Source organism: Tachypleus tridentatus, chromosome 12 (genome assembly GCF_004210375.1).
Source record: "Tachypleus tridentatus isolate NWPU-2018 chromosome 12, ASM421037v1, whole genome shotgun sequence".
In the NCBI taxonomy this organism is placed as follows: Eukaryota; Metazoa; Arthropoda; class Merostomata; order Xiphosura; family Limulidae; genus Tachypleus; species Tachypleus tridentatus.
Window position 1 is genome coordinate 54,960,478 of NC_134836.1, and position 23,483 is coordinate 54,983,960.

Consider the following 23,483-nt stretch of genomic DNA (forward strand, 5'->3'; position numbering starts at 1 on the left):
ACAGTGATTAAAAACGACTATCATAAGGCTTACACACTTCAAACATTACAATGTTGAATATCATCTTGTTGTTCCAATCTTTCCAATTATAGCATAACACTGATTAAAAATGGCCACGATTTTAAATTTTCAAGTGAACAAAAGTGTTTACAAGAGGTTTTAGTATTGACTCCTTTTTGTCTAATACTAAACAGAACACAGAAGCAGTTGATGTCGTTTCATGTAATATTTTCTTTCTGTAATCCTATGGTACAAGTTCATATCCGATGAGATATAGAAACAAGATATCCAGGTATTGCTAGCAATGACCAAGACTATAAGGTCAATACTACGCACGTATGTTTACCAGAAAATGTTTTAACACTACTTTGTATTACTCCATAACGTTTCGCAATCAGTATTTAGCTGGTGGATGTAAACGTGCTTTCTATTGGATACAGAGCCCGCCATGACCAGGTGGTTCAGGCACTCGACTCGTAATCCGAGGGTAGCGGGTCCGATTCACCGTCACACCAAACATGCTCGCCCATTTCCGCCGTGGGGGGTTATAATTTATCGCCCAATCCCACTATTCGTTGGTAAAAGGGTAGCCCAAGAGATGGCGATGGGTGGTGATGACTAGCTATTTCCGTGCAGTCTAACACTGCTAAATTAGGAGCGGCTGGTGCAGATAGTCCTAGTGTAGCTTTGCACGAAATTTAAAACTATCCAAACCAAACCTATTAGATACAGACATAATCTTCAATAACTAGATCATGTTGCTTACATAAGTATAGGTAATTAGTTCTAATATTCACATCATACACTTTAAAACTATTTGTGATCTTGGTATGCAGTGCAGACATATACACGTTACAAAAAATCGAAATCCTTTGGTAATATAGCATCATATTATAATTACACGTCTTTTCCAATATACCTCTTTTTTTTTTTTTTGCATTAATGTGCTGCAACATTGTAAAAGTCGATGATCTATTAGTTTAGATGAGGGTTCATTTAAATACTCTACACTTCATCAGTATACATGCATTACTATTTTAGAAATAAAAACAGAGCGAGGTTCTAAAAACTATAGCAAACACGTTGACATGGTAACTGTTATACATATAGGTTTCATAATGATGTACCGACAGACAGTATAATGATCTTCTATATTATATTGAACAGAAGTACCATTTAACTTTTATTGTCAAACACAAAATGAAATCGCGTGCGAACGTTGTATTTCATTTAGTATAGAGTTAATTTAGCAAGAGAAAACAAAACGTCAAAATCATGTTCATCTTTCATAATGCAATACCCCCCCCCAGTGGCTCAGCGGTATGTCTGTGGACTTACAACGCTAAAAACCGGGTTTCGATACCCGTGGTGGGCAGAGCACAGATAGCCCATTGCGTAGCTTTGTGCTTAATTCAAAAGCAGAAAGCAAAGCATCAAAATGCAATAATAGAAATAAATTTGACATATCCTAAAGCACTGAAAACAATTAATATAACACACGTTAAGCATTATTAAAAATAGTAACAAAATTATGTGTGTTTTATACCTGTTAGACGTTATGTATTATTGGCAAAATTACGATTTCACCAAAAAACAAAGACCCAGCATGGTCAGATGGTTAAGGCGCACGACGAGTTTTCCGAGGGTCGCAGATTCGAATACCTGTCATAGCTAACATGCGCGCCCTCTTAGGTGTGGGAACGTTATAATGTTACGATTAATCCTACTATTCATTGGTAAAAGAGTAGCCGAAGAGTTAACGGTGGGTGATGATAACTAGCTGCCTTCCCTCTAGTCTTATACCACAAAATTAGGGAAGGCTAATGCAGATAGTCCGCGTGTAGCTTTGCTACAAAAACAAAAAAGAAACTCAACAATTAAACTAAGAATGTCAGACCGGGTAAAAAGGTGCAGAAATCGCGTGTGATTTCAATAAAATTGATTTGACCTTTTCAGTGACTCGTGTAGAATAATTTTACGGTAGTGTGAGCTTTGGGTTAAAAAAAAACACACATAAACCCTATGAATAGACTGTGTGAATTTACGTAAAGTGTACCATTATTATTTTCTTCCTAAAATAAAACAAGAAAAGACATCTAAACTATTTGTTGAAAATCATAGAAATGCAAAAAACTGACTACCTCAGGTGATTTAGATTAAAATATTCTAGAAATTCTAAATAAATTTTCACACTGTTTAAAGGTGAATTTTCAACAAATTTAATAACTGCCTTAGAAACTGTACTTTGGTTAGGTATAATTTCTGTGTGGTTGCCATATTTTTAAACACTTTAGTTTTTGAGTAAAAAATGAAACAAAATATGCGAGTCCTCGGACTCAAGTTCCTATCGGTCGTTCAGCTGTTTCCGTGACGTTTTACAACTATGACGTAATAGTTGCCAAACACGGTTTGTTGCGCACCGAACATTTTGTTTCTTTCAGTGCTGGTGTTTTATGTAAATCTATCGGTGCTTTTTCGGAATACATACTTTGTGAGACTATTTTTTGTATTGATATTTCTACTTTGTTTGTTTTATGATAACATGGTTTACTGCGTTGCTTATGGTTGTAAAAACGTTTCGTCATCGGGTAAAAGCTTCTTTTCGTTTCCGTGTAAGAAGAAGGAACCGGCAAGGTGGCGACAGTGGGTGTGGATGGTCAGTAGGAAGAACTGGACTCCTTCACACCATGCGACAACAAACGCACTCTCTCCTCGTTGGCATCTGCTCGCATAAACCACACCTACACCTTGTACAAACATACGGAATATGTCATATAAATTATACATTTATGATAAATATTAAATTAACTATTCAGACTGCTACATTTAGTTTGATTTTATAGACAGAATTATGACGTATAATTGAAATTCATTTTGTTACGAGTCATAAATATCCGGTACAATGATTGTGGAAGGGCCTAGTATTAGTTGCTATAGTCAGCAAAGTATAAACAAATAAAACCCAGTCTGTGACACCAATAATTTGTAAACACCAGACAGGTTTCGAGATGTTTAAAATTGCACGTGAAATAATACAGACCATATTTGTTGTCATGACTTAGGTTTACCATTCTTCCACTGGAGGTATGACCGACTCGCAACCGGCCTGGGCGCTATCAGTATCACTCACAGTTCCATTACTCTCGCTCGTGGAACTGTCCTCATCACCAGAACTTGTCAGATCGGTGTCAAAAATAACTGTTCTAGGTTCGTTCAGAGTAGGTTCGAATTGATATGGTGCTACTCAACACTGTTCAGAACACAAAGTCAAAACAGACTCCGCTTCTGTTTCTCTGTATGCACTGGCCATGTTTGTTTACATTCAACGTCCTGGCGTTGGTGGTTTGTTTGGCAACTATTACGTCACAGTACTTTTCCTAGCAGCAAACGTAAAAACTAAAACTTTGGGATTGCCGTTCGGAAACGACTCCTTCTGCACCAAGTTCTATGTTTCATTTATTAGCACATATTTTTTTTATAAAAAATGTGAACCTGCAAAATTAATAAGTATAAGTAGCTCTTTTGACTGCAAAGTTTTCTTTTTTCTGTAAAATTCACCTTTAATAAATTAATTTAAAATAGTAGAATCAGAGAAGTCCCGGCATGGCCAGATGGTTTAAGCGGTTCGAGTCGTAATCTGAGGGTGGCGGGGATCGAATACCCCTCGAGCCAAACATGCTCGCCCTTTCAGCCATGGGGGCGTTATAAAGTTACAGTCAATTCCACTATTCGTTGGTAAAAGATTAGCCTAAGAGTTGGCGGTGGGTGGTGATGACTGGTTGAATTCCCTCTAGTCTTACACTGCAAAATTAGGGACGGCGAGCGCAGATAGTCCTCGAGCAGCTTTGCGCGAAATTGAAAAACAACAACAACAAACAAACAGACAAAGAGAAATAACTAACTTTTTTCAAAATTATTTTTATAATGTATTTTCTTATTTCATGAAATAAGTGGGGTTCATTCATAAATATCATTGAGTTTATCTTTCCTTATAGAGCTGTAATGATATAGTTCATACTAAGTATATATTTTTAATTCTGAGCTTCAATATCATTTTCTTTCGTCTTTTAAAACTTATTTATAGTGAATTAGCATACAGACGGTTGAGTATGTTTTAATAAAATGATTTTGAATATGTAAAACAGGAAGTTCAGTAACAAACACACCTCGTTATGCGGTGGAACAATTTTTGACATTGTTTGGCATAAACAATTGTGTGAGGCCGCACTCAGGTCATAAACATGCCTGCTGAAGTAATAATGGTTACGAAGTATTTGTGTTTGGTTTATACAGCACACGAAAATACGTAAACGCTACACAAAAACGATCTTTATTCATCTGAAAATCATAACATGGTTACATTGAAAAAGATGTGATATTATGAATTATCAGATCAGCTGAATATTAATTCAGTTTTTATACACGAATCAAACAATGGTGTAATGTGAGCTATACCAAGTTACTTTATTTATCTGTGTTTTTGAGATATCACCTGCTGTTTGACAAGTTACTTTATTTACTCATGTTTATGAGATATCATCTGCTGTTTGACAAGTTACTTTATTTACTCATGTTTATGAGAAATCACCTGCTGTTTGACAAGTTGCTTTATTTACTCATGTTTATGAGATATCATCTGCTGTTTGACAAGTTACTTTATTTACTCATGTTTATGAGATATCACCTGCTGTTTGACAAGTTGCTTTATTTACCCGTGTTTAGGAGGTATCATGTACTATTCGAGCTCTATATCCATATGTTCTAGATCAAGCTTCCTAGATGGATATTTTTCCTTTTCTTTTTAAAGTTTCCAAAGAAGTTTCATGCTAATTGTATTAATTAGTTTGTCCACAATATTATATACTATGTAATATTCCTTCATAAAACCTATGCGGTACACATTTTGTCAGTCTTGCATGAATTTCTTTTCAGTTTTACAATTGTGACCAAAGTTTCAGTATAAGTTTATGACACTGACGATTTACTTCAAATAGCATGGACTTCATGATCCAAGGAAGAATCTCAGATAAAGTGTAACACTCTAACTTGAAGATATATTTGATTTGAGTGCATGAAGAAAGTTAATACTTTATGTTCCTGTCGACTTAAGAAAGTTAACTAAACATTTATTTCTTAAATGCGCTATGCTATTCGTAGATAAGGACGGTAAAAATAGAAAATGAGGTCGTTGCTCTCCATTTGGTATTTCTTAAATGCCTTAAATTTTTCCAACTTTACTTTAAATTAGAAAACGTATTTTTGATTCAACCTATTATTGGTAGGTGAGAATTGAAAGATAAACATTCTTTAAGGCCTGGTACCAATTATTTGTTGTTCGCATGTTATTAAACGTAAAGCTACATATTGGGTTATGTGAGCTGCAAATCTTCATCAGACATAATGTTGGACCAAATAATTATTGGTAGTGCCAATAGATGTTATATTCAGGTATAAAAGCAATAGTAAATATTAGTAGCATATGAGTGTTGAAGTTGTTTACCTACGATACAAATTTCGTTTTGTAACTGGTTGTTTTACTGTCTAATAATCAGTTTAAAATCACATTTTTAATAAGCAATTATGAAGTTTTATGTCTCGTACGATTGTAACGTAAAGTTTTGTCTGTGGGTGAGAAGCTTTTATTTTAATTTCTACAGATAAAGAAAATCTTAACGAATTTGCAAGGAAGACATGAAAACACTTGATTAGCAGCTAAGAATAACAAATGTAGCTGACACAAATATTAATAATATCTTACATTACCTTATCTTCAGGTTCATCACATCGTGATACTGTTTAGGACTGTTTACTTTTGAAATTTGCGAAATGATGCACGAGGGCTATCTGTGCTAACTGTCCCTAATTTAGCAGTGTAAGACTAGAGGTAAGATAACGACCGCCAACGCTTGGGAAACTCTTTTACCAAAGAATAGTGGAATTGACCGTCACATTATAACGTCCCCACGGGTGAAAGGGCGAGCACGTTTGATGACACAAGAAATTTTGAGTAAAACTTGATGAAGATTTCTCATCCTTCTTTTACGTTCAACGTTCATGTAATTTTTATTTCTTTTAATTAAAGTTTACAAATGATATTTTACGAATACGGTGAGTAAAACCCATAATTTCTCAAGTAATTTAAACTTAATTCCACTTAAGGTTTCAGTCTTTATTTCTTTTTTTTTTTACATACTTCCCAGGTATTGGTCATCTATCTATCTAAAAACTGATTTAGAATTATGGATAAAAGCTTTACGTACAGTTTTGGAATCCACTGGTATTCTAAACGTTCTGTATATGCCTTTTAACTTTGTATATCATTCGACAATGTCGCTATACGAGTATCTAACCATAAGTCCAGTGGTGGTAACACTTTACGATTGATGGTCGGGAGTTAGTGTTGGACATAGCATCCATAGTGCAACCAACGGAGAAACGCCATTATATAAACATAAGTAGAAAGTTTTTGTAGCACGCGATTAGTTATCTGTAAATATTAGTTGTATGTTGTTCAGATCGTCGGTATGATTTTAATTTCAATAAAAGTAACAATCGATCCAATTAAATGTTAGAGTATATTTAAAACTTGCTCCGTTAGCAGTTATAATCGACGTCTGTTTTCTAAATAGCCAAACTTGTTGTATATTTGTATAGGTTTCGTCTCCTTTATAAAAACGTTTCACATTGCATATCATTTTCGTATTTCGTTTCCTTAGCAACGGTGATAGATATTTTCGTGGTATAACCCTGACAAGGAAGTTTTGGACTGGATGCATAATTCTTATGTTTCGTTTCCTGAGCAACGGTGATACCAATTCTCATGGTTTACAAGATTACAAACCCTACAAAATATAGTGCTATCGCTTAGGAACAATTAATTGTTTATAATTTTATGAATCATACAATACTTAATAATAAGATTAGCTATTAAGTATTACTGATTAACAAATATCAACTTGTCAAAACAGCACGCTTATATTAGAGTACAGAGTACTATTTGGTGATTTTTAATTAATTTTGAGCTATATTTATATATAACGACCTGTTTAACATCACGTGATATCACGACAAAAAGAACGAGAGGAATATTAACCAATCTTCAATAGCCGCAGTTCCGAAGGAATGGTTAAATCAGCCTATAAGTTGTTGTGTTATTGTTTTTTAAATTTCGCGCAAAGCTACACGAGGACTATCTGCCGTCCCTAATTTAGTAGTGTAAGACTAGAGGGAAGGCAGCTAGTCATCACCACCCACCGCCAACTGTTGGACTACTCTTTTACCAACGAATAGTGGGATTGACCGTCACATTATAACGCCTTTACAGCTGATAGATTCATGATCACATGTTTGATGTGAAAGGGATTCGAACCTGCGACCCTCAGATTACGAGTCGAACGCCTTAACCCACCTGCCCATGACGAGCCCAGTCTATGAGACATTTTATCATTTTTATTAGTCATACTTTTGTACTCCAGCAATACCAAGCGTGGGGCGCACGCATACCCGATTTAACTTTATTACCCATCAGGATTTCTACCAGCTTATCCTGAAATAAATACTTTTTAGGCAGGATTAGAGTAATTTAATCTATGAGACCTTAGGCGTGGTTAAATAAATAAAGGGTTTGACCTCTTTAGTGACAAACTATAAATGGATATCAAATCCGTGTTGAAATGAGGCAGTATCAACTGAAAGGTTATATTTGAAATAAACCGCAGCAGTAACAACCAAACTTCAAAGCTGTTTAAAAATTCGATGATTTTAGAACTAGGAATAAATACCTCAGCCAGTTATACATGTTAGTCAAGTTTCCACGCAATATACGGTTTGAAACAATTTACCTACTTTTGGGTTTTGCTCGAAACGTGAACTCTGAATACTATTTTTTCTATTAAACAATGGGAAATAGATTTGCTATTTTTATTTTTCTAAGTGGTCAAATAGGAAGTAAACTAGAATTATACTTTAATATCTACGCAGCATTTCGTGACTTTACAAAATGCATTCTGCACCAAATTATGATATTTTTGGATTTTTTTTTCAACAGTGAGAAAGGAAATTCTCAAGTGTACTATGAATCTTTTTTTTCATTTGGACTAGCTATAAAAATTGTAAAAGTGGTTACACTAATTCACTCGCTGCCAATTTCGTTGCTATGCAAATTGTGAGTGATTAATTGTGTACGGTATGAAATTACTGTTCCACTAAGAGTTAACATATTGGAGCACTACTGGATTCATAAGTTTGGAATAATGAAATTGCATACGAAAGACTGCTACCACGCCGGTTTGCTTGAAATCAGTTTTGGACACCTCACAAAAAGATCTAAATTATAAAACAATATTATTGTTGGTGGGCGACCAAAAAAACACCAAAACTTGCGTATCATGATACTATTTTAGAAACATTAAAATCCAAAATAAATTATGGTTTAAAAATAATGCTAAAATATTCTTACCGTAAACCTGCAGTTCTCTCTCAGCTCTTTCTGTTTGAAAGGATGGCGCCTCGGCTGACACCTCACACCGGTAGGTTCCTTCTGTGTTTAAGTCAGAACTTGACAAGTAGACGTTGCCTAATTTCGACTGGCTCAGCTGAGTTTACGTTTTAAATAAAGATTAGTATTAGCATATACACGAAATGAAACGATTAAAACATACAAAATACTTTAACTAAAACTTTCTAGTCTTAAAGACATTATACGACGTTTGTCTTTTTTTGCCTTTCATAAAAATCAACAAGGCTTAAAAACTAAATTATTAGGTTGTCCAGAAATAAATGTGATAATTCTGTCTATGATATTGAGTAACTTATCGTTGGATGGTTGGTTTGATCCAACGCTCGCCGCTTACAAGGTGTCTTAATTGTCTACTGTTTCAACTCTACTCAGAGTTAGTTTTGCAACCCTCAAGGCAGCATGGACAAGAAGGACTTTCATCTGATTTTCCTCTACGACTTTAAAGTTGGACGAAAATCTACATGGATTATCAACCAGGTATTCGTCCATGGATCTATTACTGAACGTATAGTTCATTGTTGGTTCTAAAGATTTCAATATGGAGATGAAAGTCTTGAAGACCACAGAGGTCATGGAAGGAAGCCATCTTTAGATGAAAACACGTTAAGGGAAGCAGTTGAGACAGACTCTCGCACAACAGTACGTAAGCTTGCAGAAAAGCCAGGAACAAACAAGTGAAACATTGCCAGCCACCTGAGTGCGATTGGAAAGACGAAAAAGTTGGATAAGTGGGTTCCACACGAGCTGACTGAAGATCAACAAAGTCGGCATTATGAGAATTGTCAATGATGACGCTCCAAAAAAATGAACGAAATGGGAATTGAGGTTCTGCTTTATCCACCTTATTTCCCAAATCTTTTCCTTACAGAATTTCATTTTTCGAAGCACTTTGACAGCTTTTTGAACAATAAACACTTTCAAAACCAGGCAGCTGCAGAACAAGCTTTCAGGGAGTTCACTGACCACAGAAACTCTGATGTCTACAGCACAAACAGCATCGTTACATATTGGCAAAAGCGTGATGAAGCAAATAGTGCTTACTTTGATTAAAGAATGTTTTATAACACTGGTTTATATTTTTCCATACGTCACACTTCAAAAACGATATTTATTTCTGGACAACCTAATAATTATCTTTTAAGAAAACTTGTAGAATAGAAATAAATATTTTCACTTGATGTATTCTCAGAACATGCATTCTTTTATTTCATTAATACTATTTTCAAAGAGAACATGCATTCTTTTATTTCATTAATACTATTTTCAAAGAGAACATGCATTCTTTTATTTCATTAATACTATTTTCAAAGAGAACTTGCATTCTTTTATTTCATTAATACTATTTTCAAAGAGAACTTGCATTCTTTTATTTCAATAATACTATTTTCAAAGAGAGCATGCCTACATACGTTTACGTAGACCCCTAGTAAGTCATACTTCTGGCCTGGCGGATCATCGCTTGGTAAGTAACGGTAAAATTCGACGTTATTTTTGTACCATTTCACAGAGTACAAGTCATCAGATTCCAAGTCATATGTACAATTAAGCCACACAGGATCACCACGGCGAACAGCTGTGGGCACTTCTACCTTCTGAAGGCGAAGACCATACACTACTGAAGTAAAATAAACAAATATTAACGGCTGTGTATTTTGCGATATAGAATAACACACACACACACACACATATATATATATATACTACAGAGTATGTATTAAACCTAACTTGACTTATTTTGTAACTGTGCACCCATCGCATATGGACTCTTTCCGGAATGTGACTTTCAATTTATGTTCAAGCTCTTATTAACTACATCATCCAGAGACTTATGAACAGTAATACTCTTGTGAGATTGAGTTAAGTCCATTTAATAGTCCTGAACTACATGTTGGAAGAGTAACAGAAACACGTGTAAATAGAGAATAATGAGCAAAGAGAATGCTGTGTTTAACATTACTGTGATTTACTTATCCTAAGGGAACTAATTTTGTTACAGGCACATTAAAAATATTAATTTCATGTAACGGGATGTTAATAAAACTGTAATAGATATGTTCCACATAAATTTCGTCATATCGGGCAACATCGGGCTATCTGCTAAGCCTACCGAGGGGAATCGAACCTCTGATTTTAGCGTTGTAAATCCGTAGACTTACCGTTGTACTAGCGGGGGGGGCGTATTTACATATACGAACATTTCAAGCGTGTTTTTAAATGGAATTGATGCAGTCTTCAGCCGTTCTGTATAATGTTCCGACTGTCTTGTACAGTAACACATATTTGGTTCTAATACCTAATTTTGCGCCGTTAACATAAGCAGAAAGAAGAGAAATAAAAGCTGTGAAAATTTACGAGAAAGAAGATTTAGGTTTGGTGTTGAAACCTCCTGTTCTCTGTCCAAACTTCTCAAAGTAAACCTAACGTTTCTAAGTGTTTCTTCCCTGAAAATGGGCTACCCTGCAGAATTAGTAATTTTTACGATATAGCAGTTTTAAATACAAAGATTTTCTTTACAATATCCCTGTACAAATATATATGGATGGTACGGATATCTTTATTGCAAACACTCTCCTTCAGACTCAAATGATAAAATATTGACTTAGGAATGAGTTGATCAGCTACATCGCACGTGCTGAGAAATCTGAATAGGATCTATCTATACCACTTTACGAGCTACTCTTCTCGTGTGAGAAACAGCGATAGCCTTCTCTCTTGTGAGACTATCTCCGTACAAACTTGTGAGGCTTGTATAATGAGTTTTTTTCGTATACCCTAATCTTACTATTTGTAACACAGAAAAACATTTGACAATCGCCTAGAGGCAGTGACTTTTAAATGTATTGTGACTGGTCAAATTGTAATACACATAGTAGAGCTGTGGCAAAAAATATTGAACACGCCGCCATGTGGCGAGTCACGTGGGCGTCTCGCTTTTTGTTTCCCGCAACCTCATGTAATATTAATGCTTATGTTTTATATATGTAACTTGAAAAGAAAGTTTGAGCTTTATTCAAGAGTGCTGTGAAAAATAATGGTAATGTTTATTCTATAAGTTATATTCTTTTATATTCGTTACTATTGCGCGAAAGGCTTCGTTAAATTTAACTAATCTAGTAAAAACGATTAAATCTGGCTTTTGACAGATACATTATGTACTTTGAAACAACTTTTGGTACAGTTTTAACACCAAGTATCCGAGTTTAGGTTGATTACTAAAGGAAACTTTTCGAAATTCAAACTTATGAATAAATATTTGAGTTCCTTGCGGTATCTTCACTCCAAATTTACACTACCTCTCAGGTTATGAGAGAGTGAAATTCACACATAATCCAAAATTCCACACAACATACGTTCAGCAACACAGAACCTTGGCTCTCAGTTCTGAGAAACCATTGTGTCCGAGGTTTCACGTCCACCCCCACCCTAGATTAAGTCTCATCAACTGAGAAGCTGGATAATAAAAGTAATATTTCATGGTTTTCTAAAAGTTCAGGACAATAATACGGCTGTTTACGGTAAACCGTTAACGTAACTGATGTACGTACAACAGTTATTAGATAACACACCCACACACATAAAATAGTTAGGCTGCGACAGTTACAATTTCACTAGTTTTAGTTTTAATTCAATAAAACTGTGTGTTTTATACAACAGTGGTTCCCAAACATTTAGTCTCAGGCTTCTTTGTGAATTAAAAAAAAAATTTAAGGCCCCAACCTGTAACTTTAGTAGAGTGATTGAAAAACAATACCGTAGTAACATCACCTTTTGACACACTGTATCATTTAACTAATTCAACACAAGTTTTATTGGCTTATTGTTTATTTAGAATTAAAACTAATTCAGTATCTTTTCGGGCTATTTTTGGCGTCCCTTAAATAAAGCTCCACAGCCCACAGAAGAGCCCCAATTTCTACTTTTGAGAACAGTTATACAATGTGCATGCTTGTTTATATATTGAAGAATATATGCTGTTTATATTTTGACCATAAATGATCCCCTTTAAACTGTGAACTGAAGTTATCCTTAAGAATTTATTTTAGAGCAACAACACAGAGTAACTTAAATTATATAAAAACAATTACAGAAAAACGTGTTACAAAGTTGAAGAGTTTCTACCTGACTGAACTAAAGAACAAAACAGGACAACATACACCATGTTTATTTACAAATGAACCATGTGCTATTTATGTTTGTAGTGGCCCTAAAAAGTGCGCGGTGCGCAAAAAAATAAAAAAAATACTACTACATTCTAAAGCTGGTTATTTGCACACCCTATATTGATTACGTGTGATTTTGTTTCAAAAATTTTGCATGATGAAAACATCCATTTTTCCGAAACAAAAAATTGTCCAAATTAGAGCAAAGCTTATCGAGGGCTTCCTGATCCATTGAAAAATGGGATACTTTAATTGAGCGGTTACTCTTATAAAGTGGTCCGACATGGCCAAGTGTGTTAAGGCGTTCGACTCGTAATCCGAGGGTCGTGGGTTCGAATCGCGGTGGCACCAAACATGCTCGTCCTTTCAGCCGTGGGAGCGTTATAATGTTACGGTGAATCCTACTATTCCTTGGTAAAAGAGTAGCCCAAGAGTTGGCGGTGGGTTTTGATGACTAGCTGCCTTCCAGTTGGTCTCAGTAGTGTAATTAGGGACGGCTAGCGCAGTTATCCCTTGAATAGCCTTGCGCCAAATTCAAAACAAACAAACAAACTTATAAAGCACCCACTAGTCCAAAAGGTGGAGAAAGATATATGCAAATCCTCTTTGGACAAGCTAAACACTGGACCGCGCTTGGGTTAAACCAGGGTTACAAACACCTTTACATGGTACGTGCATATATGTATACATATGTGTATAATATAATTTATGCAACACCGAGTTATCCTTTCAGTATATTATGGTTTCAGAAATAACATCTATATCTTGTCTGTCATACTACTATACAAACCGTGACATGACCTTTTTCTAACATAAAAAACGTGGTAACAAATCATGAAAATATGCCACTTAGGAAATCATTTCTTTAACCTTATCGCACTGATGTATCAAAATAATATAAAAGAGTGAAAGACGAACCTGTACCACAGTTTGAAATTGTCTCAAGCTTCTCACCTATTGATAACCTCAGTAGATCAGCGGTAAGTTTCCGGACTTACAACGCGGAAATTCTGGAATCGATTTCCTGGACAGAACATGAATAACCTACGATGGAGCTTTGCGCTATGACAAACAAACAAAAACTCATCGATTTAACTTAACTACCATTAGATGCTGAATAAAGTCAAGTTGCGATGGATATTTAACTGTGCAACTATGATGCCGTTTTAACGTAATATTTTTCGCCATGTTTGCAACATTAACTGTACTTTTACTGTACAGAACAGTAAAAAATACCAGGAAACTAGAAGATACACTCGGCTGGGAATAGTGAGATACCTTGAGTAGTAAGAGCACTGGGCACTAGGTGTCGTTTTCGATGTTCCAATACATAATTAAAGATTTGTTTTGTTTGTTTTGGGTTGAATTTCGCGCAAAGCTACTCGATAGCTATCTGCACTAGACGTCCCTAATTTAGCAGTGTAAGACTAGAGGGAAGGCAGCTAGTCATCACCACCCACCGCCAACTCTTTGGCTACTCTTTTACCAACGAATAGTGGGATTGATCGTCACATTATAACGCCCCCACGGCTGAAAGGGCAAAGCATGTTTGGTGCGACCGGGATTCGAACCCGCGACCTTTGAATTACGAGTCGAACGCCATAATTAAAGAGAAATCTAAAGTAACAGCAATGAAGTTCCGGTACTGGGATATACTTCTTGCAACAGTACTTTTTAATTATACCTTACTTTTATTTGTTTCTAATTTGAAGCAAAGATACATTAGCTATCTGCGATAACCGTCTCTAATTTAACAACGAAAGACTAGAAAAAAGCCAGCTGGTCATCATCATCCTCTGCCACTTCCTGGGCTACTCTTTTACCACCGAAGAGAAGGAATGACCGTCACATTATAACATAACAGTCGAACTGCTGAAATGGACGAGGAGTGTGTTTGGTAGTACAGGGATTGGAACCCGCGTATTGCTAATTCGCGCCCTAATCAGCTTATTTTGGAGTTCATGAAACTAAAACCATAAATATTTCACGGGCATCATTAATAGCAACTGTATCTAGTAGGATAAAGAAAAAACAACAACATCCACGGGACTAACATTGAGTGAATGGTAAATACAAAACCACTAATAAGATTGACATGCATTTCGAACTTGATTTGATTACAGTGTTTGAAACAATAAATTTAATGTCTTATTATAAGTTTCAAGTGTTATCTAGCAGGGCCTGGCATGGCCAAGCGCGTAAGGCGTGCGACTCGTAATCCGAGGGTCGCGAGTTCTCGCCCGCGTCGCGCTAAACATGCTCGCCCTCCCAGCCGTGGGGGTATATAATGTGACGAACAATCCCACTATTCGTTGGTAAAAGAGTAGCCCAAGAGTTGGCGGTGGGTGGTGATGACTAGCTGCCTTCCCTCTAGTCTTACACTGCTAAATTAGGGACGGCTAGCACAGATAGCCCTCGAGTAGCTTTGTGCGAAATTCCCAAACAAACAAACAAAATTATCTAGCATTGTGTCTTAGGCTCGTGTTTTACAGAAGTTCCATGTTATAATACTCATTCCAATGATAAGAAAAACAATTTAATTTTACTAGTATAAATACTTTATCTTCACTTCGATGTTCTTTTACAGAAAAATTGTTATTAAAAAATAAATTGCAACCTATAAATTTAACAGTTGACAAAAGAGGAAAAAAGAAGTGTGGATCTGGTACTAGTTTACTTGCAACGTTAGATATAATTAATAAACACACAGATTGTGAGATCTGGTACTAGTTTACTTGCACCGTTAGATATAATTAATAAACACACAGATTGTGAGATCTGGTACTAGTTTACTTACACCGTTAGATATAATTAATAAACACACGGATTGTGAGATCTGGAACTAGTTTACTTGCACCGTTAGATATAATTAATAAATACACGGATTGTGAGATCTGCTACTAGTTCACTTACACCGTTAGATATAATTAATAAACACACAGATTGTGAGATCTGCTACTAGTTTACTTACACCGTTAGATATAATTAATAAACACACAGATTGTGAGATCTGGAACTAGTTTACTTACACCGTTAGATATAATTAATAAACACACAGATTGTGAGATCTGGAACTAGTTTACTTACACCTTTAGATATATTTAATAAACACACAGATTGTGAGATCTGGAACTAGTTTACTTACACCGTTAGATATAATTAATAAACACACAGATTGTGAGATCTGCTACTAGTTTACTTACATCGTTAGATATAATTAATAAACACACAGATTGTGAGATCTGCTACTAGTTTACTTACACCGTTAGATATAATTAATAAACACACAGATTGTGAGATCTGGAACTAGTTTACTTACACCGTTAGATATAATTAATAAACACACAGATTGTGAGATCTGGAACTAGTTTACTTACACCTTTAGATATAATTAATAAACACACAGATTGTGAGATCTGGAACTAGTTTACTTACACCGTTAGATATAATTAATAAACACACAGATTGTGAGATCTGCTACTAGTTTACTTACACCGTTAGATATAATTAATAAACACACAGATTGTGAGATCTGCTACTAGTTTACTTACACCGTTAGATATAATTAATAAACACACAGATTGTGAGATCTGCTACTAGTTTACTTACACCGTTAGATATAATTAATAAACACACGGATTGTGAGATCTGCTACTAGTTTACTTACACCGTTAGATATAATTAATAAACACACAGATTGTGAGATCTGGAACTAGTTTACTTACACCGTTAGATATAATTAATAAACACACAGATTGTGAGATCTGGAACTAGTTTACTTACACCTTTAGATATAATTAATAAACACACAGATTGTGAGATCTGGAACTAGTTTACTTACACCGTTAGATATAATTAATAAACACACGGATTGTGAGATCTGCTACTAGTTTACTTACACCGTTAGATATAATTAATAAACACACGGATTGTGAGATCTGCTACTAGTTTACTTGCACCGTTAGATATAATTAATAAACACACGGATTGTGAGATCTGCTACTAGTTTACTTACACCGTTAGATATAATTAATAAACACACAGATTGTGAGATCTGGAACTAGTTTACTTACACCGTTAGATATAATTAATAAACACACAGATTGTGAGATCTGCTACTAGTTTACTTACACCGTTAGATATAATTAATAAACACACAGATTGTGAGATCTGGAACTAGTTTACTTACACCGTTAGATATAATTAATAAACACACAGATTGTGAGATCTGGAACTAGTTTACTTACACCGTTAGATATAATTAATAAACACACAGATTGTGAGATCTGCTACTAGTTTACTTACACCGTTAGATATAATTAATAAACACACGGATTGTGAGATCTGCTACTAGTTTACTTAATAAACACCGTTAGATATAATTAATAAAATAAACACACGGATTGTGAGATCTGCTACTAGTTTACTTACACCGTTAGATATAATTAATAAACACACGGATTGTGAGATCTGGAACTAGTTTACTTACACCGTTAGATATAATTAATAAACACACAGATTGTGAGATCTGCTACTAGTTTACTTACACCGTTAGATATAATTAATAAACACACGGATTGTGAGATCTGCTACTAGTTTACTTACACCGTTAGATATAATTAATAAACACACGGATTGTGAGATCTGCTACTAGTTTACTTACACCGTTAGATATAATTAATAAACACACAGATTGTGAGATCTGGAACTAGTTTACTTACACCGTTAGATATAATTAATAAACACACAGATTGTGAGATCTGGAACTAGTTTACTTACACCGTTAGATATAATTAATAAACACACAGATTGTGAGATCTGCTACTAGTTTACTTACACCGTTAGATATAATTAATAAACACACAGATTGTGAGATCTGCTACTAGTTTACTTACACCGTTAGATATAATTAATAAACACACAGATTGTGAGATCTGGAACTAGTTTACTTACACCGTTAGATATAATTAATAAACACACAGATTGTGAGATCTGGAACTAGTTTACTTACACCGTTAGATATAATTAATAAACACACAGATTGTGAGATCTGGAACTAGTTTACTTACACCGTTAGATATAATTAATAAACACACAGATTGTGAGATCTGGAACTAGTTTACTTACACCTTTAGATATAATTAATAAACACACACAGATTGTGAGATCTGCTACTAGTTTACTTACACCGTTAGATATAATTAATAAACACACAGATTGTGAGATCTGCTACTAGTTTACTTACACCGTTAGATATAATTAATAAACACACGGATTGTGAGATCTGGAACTAGTTTACTTACACCGTTAGATATAATTAATAAACACACAGATTGTGAGATCTGGAACTAGTTTACTTACACCGTTAGATATAATTAATAAACACACAGATTGTGAGATCTGCTACTAGTTTACTTACACCGTTAGATATAATTAATAAACACACAGATTGTGAGATCTGCTACTAGTTTACTTACACCGTTAGATATAATTAATAAACACACAGATTGTGAGATCTGCTACTAGTTTACTTACACCGTTAGATATAATTAATAAACACACAGATTGTGAGATCTGGAACTAGTTTACTTACACCGTTAGATATAATTAATAAACACACAGATTGTGAGATCTGGAACTAGTTTACTTATATAATTAATAAACACACAGATAGATCTGGAATTAGTTTACACACCGTTAGATATAATTAATAAACACACAGTGAGATCTGGAACTAGTTTACTTACACCGTTAGATATAATTAATAAACACACAGATTGTGAGATCTGCTACTAGTTTACTTACACCGTTAGATATAATTAATAAACACACGGATTGTGAGATCTGCTACTAGTTTACTTACACCGTTAGATATAATTAATAAACACACAGATTGTGAGATCTGGAACTAGTTTACTTACACCGTTAGATATAATTAATAAACACACAGATTGTGAGATCTGGAACTAGTTTACTTACACCGTTAGATATAATTAATAAACACACAGATTGTGAGATCTGCTACTAGTTTACTTACACCGTTAGATATAATTAATAAACACACAGATTGTGAGATCTGCTACTAGTTTACTTACACCGTTAGATATAATTAATAAACACACAGATTGTGAGATCTGGAACTAGTTTACTTACACCGTTAGATATAATTAATAAACACACAGATTGTGAGATCTGGAACTAGTTTACTTACACCGTTAGATATAATTAATAAACACACAGATTGTGAGATCTGCTACTAGTTTACTTAATAAACACACCGTTAGATATAATTAATAAACACACACAGATTGTGAGATCTGCTACTAGTTTACTTACACCGTTAGATATAATTAATAAACACACAGATTGTGAGATCTGCTACTAGTTTACTTACACCGTTAGATATAATTAATAAACACACGGATTGTGAGATCTGGAACTAGTTTACTTACACCGTTAGATATAATTAATAAACACACAGATTGTGAGATCTGCTACTAGTTTACTTACACCGTTAGATATAATTAATAAACACACAGATTGTGAGATCTGCTACTAGTTTACTTACACCGTTAGATATAATTAATAAACACACAGATTGTGAGATCTGGAACTAGTTTACTTACACCGTTAGATATAATTAATAAACACACAGATTGTGAGATCTGGAACTAGTTTACTTACACCGTTAGATATAATTAATAAACACACATTGATTGTGAGATCTGGAACTGGAACTAGTTTACTTACACCGTTAGATATAATTAATAAACACACAGATTGTGAGATCTGGAACTAGTTTACTTACACCGTTAGATATAATTAATAAACACACAGATTGTGAGATCTGCTACTAGTTTACTTACACCGTTAGATATAATTAATAAACACACAGATTGTGAGATCTGCTAGTTTACTTACACCGTTAGATATAATTAATAAACACACAGATTGTGAGATCTGCTACTAGTTTACTTACACCGTTAGATATAATTAATAAACACACAGATTGTGAGATCTGGAACTAGTTTACTTACACCGTTAGATATAATTAATAAACACACAGATTGTGAGATCTGGAACTAGTTTACTTACACCGTTAGATATAATTAATAAACACACAGATTGTGAGATCTGCTACTAGTTTACTTACACCGTTAGATATAATTAATAAACACACAGATTGTGAGATCTGGAACTAGTTTACTTACACCGTTAGATATAATTAATAAACACACAGATTGTGAGATCTGCTACTAGTTTACTTACACCGTTAGATATAATTAATAAACACACAGATTGTGAGATCTGGAACTAGTTTACTTACACCGTTAGATATAATTAATAAACACACAGATTGTGAGATCTGCTACTAGTTTACTTACACCGTTAGATATAATTAATAAACACACAGATTGTGAGATCTGCTACTAGTTTACTTACACCGTTAGATATAATTAATAAACACCGTTAGATATAATTAATAAAAACACACAGATTGTGAGATCTGGAACTAGTTTACTTACACCGTTAGATATAATTAATAAACACACAGATTGTGAGATCTGGAACTAGTTTACTTACACCGTTAGATATAATTAATAAACACACAGATTGTGAGATCTGGAACTAGTTTACTTACACCGTTAGATATAATTAATAAACACACAGATTGTGAGATCTGCTACTAGTTTACTTACACCGTTAGATATAATTAATAAACACACAGATTGTGAGATCTGGAACTAGTTTACTTACACCGTTAGATATAATTAATAAACACACAGATTGTGAGATCTGGAACTAGTTTACTTACACCGTTAGATATAATTAATAAACACACAGATTGTGAGTTTACTCTTAGATCTGGAACTAGTTTACTTACACCGTTAATTAATAAACACACAGATTGTGAGATCTGGAACTAGTTTACTTACACCGTTAGATATAATTAATAAACACACAGATTGTGAGATCTGCTACTAGTTTACTTACACCGTTAGATATAATTAATAAACACACAGATTGTGAGATCTGCTACTAGTTTACTTACACCGTTAGATATAATTAATAAACACACAGATTGTGAGATCTGGAACTAGTTTACTTACACCGTTAGATATAATTAATAAACACACAGATTGTGAGATCTGGAACTAGTTTACTTACACCGTTAGATATAATTAATAAACACACAGATTGTGAGATCTGGAACTAGTTTACTTACACCGTTAGATATAATTAATAAACACACAGATTGTGAGATCTGGAACTAGTTTACTTACACCGTTAGATATAATTAATAAACACACAGATTGTGAGATCTGGAACTAGTTTACTTACACCGTTAGATATAATTAATAAACACACAGATTGTGAGATCTGCTACTAGTTTACTTACACCGTTAGATATAATTAATAAACACACAGATTGTGAGATCTGGAACTAGTTTACTTACACCGTTACACCGTTAGATATAATTAATAAACACACAGATTGTGAGATCTGGAACTAGTTTACTTACACCGTTAGATATAATTAATAAACACACAGATTGTGAGATCTGCTACTAGTTTACTTACACCGTTAGATATAATTAATAAACACACAGATTGTGAGATCTGGAACTAGTTTACTTACACCGTTAGATATAATTAATAAACACACAGATTGTGAGATCTGGAACTAGTTTACTTACACCGTTAGATATAATTAATAAACACACAGATTGTGAGATCTGGAACTAGTTTACTTGCACCGTTAGATATAATTAATAAACACCGTTAGATATAATTAATAAAAACACAGATTGTGAGATCTGGAACTAGTTTACTTACACCGTTAGATATAATTAATAAACACAGATTGTGAGATCTGGAACTAGTTTACAGATTGTGAGATCTGGAACTAGTTTACTTACACCGTTAGATATAATTAATAAACACACAGATTGTGAGATCTGGAACTAGTTTACTTACACCGTTAGATATAATTAATAAACACAGATTGTGAGATCTGCTACTAGATTATATATAATAAACACACAGATTGTGAGATCTGCTACTAGTTTACTTACACCGTTAGATATAATTAATAAACACACAGATTGTGAGATCTGGAACTAGTTTACTTACACCGTTAGATATAATTAATAAACACACAGATTGTGAGATCTGGAACTAGTTTACTTACACCGTTAGATATAATTAATAAACACACAGATTGTGAGATCTGGAACTAGTTTACTTACACCGTTAGATATAATTAATAAACACACAGATTGTGAGATCTGGAACTAGTTTACTTACACCGTTAGATATAATTAATAAACACACAGATTGTGAGATCTGGAACTAGTTTACTTACACCGTTAGATATAATTAATAAACACACAGATTGTGAGATCTGGAACTAGTTTACTTACACCGTTAGATATAATTAATAAACACACAGATTGTGAGATCTGCTACTAGTTTACTTACAGTTAGATATAATTAATAAACACACAGATTGTGAGATCTGCTACTAGTTTACTTACATAGATATAATTAATAAACACACAGATTGTGAGATCTGCTACTAGTTTACTTACACCGTTAGATATAATTAATAAACACACAGATTGTGAGATCTGGAACTAGTTTACTTACACCGTTAGATATAATTAATAAACACACAGATTGTGAGATCTGGAACTAGTTTACTTACACCGTTAGATATAATTAATAAACACACAGATTGTGAGATCTGGAACTAGTTTACTTACACCGTTAGATATAATTAATAAACACACAGATTGTGAGATCTGCTACTAGTTTACTTACACCGTTAGATATAATTAATAAACACACAGATTGTGAGATCTGCTACTAGTTTACTTACACCGTTAGATATAATTAATAAACACACAGATTGTGAGATCTGCTAGTTTACTTAGATTAATAATAAACACACAGATTGTGAGATCTGGAACCGTTAGATATAATTAATAAACACACAGATTGTGAGATCTGTTTACTTACACCGTTAGATTGTGAGATCTGGAACTAGTTTACTTACACCGTTAGATATAATTAATAAACACACAGATTGTGAGATCTGGAACTAGTTTACTTACACCGTTAGATATAATTAATAAACACACAGATTGTGAGATCTGCTACTAGTTTACTTACACCGTTAGATATAATTAATAAACACACAGATTGTGAGATCTGGAACTAGTTTACTTACACCGTTAGATATAATTAATAAACACACAGATTGTGAGATCTGCTACTAGTTTACTTACACCGTTAGATATAATTAATAAACACACAGATTGTGAGATCTGTGTTTACTTACACCGTTAGATATAATTAATAAACACACAGATTGTGAGATGCTGACTTACACCGTTAGATATAATTAATAAACTAGTTTACTTACACCGTTAGATATAATTAATAAACACACAGATTGTGAGATCTGGAACTAGTTTACTTACACCGTTAGATATAATTAATAAACACACAGATTGTGAGATCTGCTACTAGTTTACTTACACCGTTAGATATAATTAATAAACACACAGATTGTGAGATCTGGAACTAGTTTACTTACACCGTTAGATATAGTTAATAAACACACAGATTGTGAGATCTGCTACTAGTTTACTTACACCGTTAGATATAATTAATAAACACACAGATTGTGAGATCTGCTACTAGTTTACTTACACCGTTAGATATAATTAATAAACACACAGATTGTGAGATCTGGAACTAGTTTACTTGCACCGTTAGATATAATTAATAAACACACA

The 23,483-nt window shown here is 34.0% G+C and overlaps 1 protein-coding gene and 1 long non-coding RNA gene across 2 annotated transcripts in view; one reads left to right on the forward strand and one right to left on the reverse strand.

The window, feature by feature from the left end:
• Positions 1-23,483, reverse strand: part of LOC143233359 (uncharacterized) — a 128,255-nt gene that overhangs the window by 38,543 nt on the left and 66,229 nt on the right. Inside the window, exons 2-3 of the mRNA XM_076469532.1 lie at positions 9,928-10,133; positions 8,459-8,594 (exon numbers count right to left, since the gene is read on the reverse strand). Of these exons, the coding sequence (XP_076325647.1) occupies positions 8,459-8,594; positions 9,928-10,133 (342 nt within the window). The remainder of the gene's footprint in view (positions 1-8,458; positions 8,595-9,927; positions 10,134-23,483) is intronic.
• Positions 1-23,483, forward strand: part of LOC143233360 (uncharacterized) — an 86,927-nt gene that overhangs the window by 26,247 nt on the left and 37,197 nt on the right. The window lies entirely within an intron of this gene.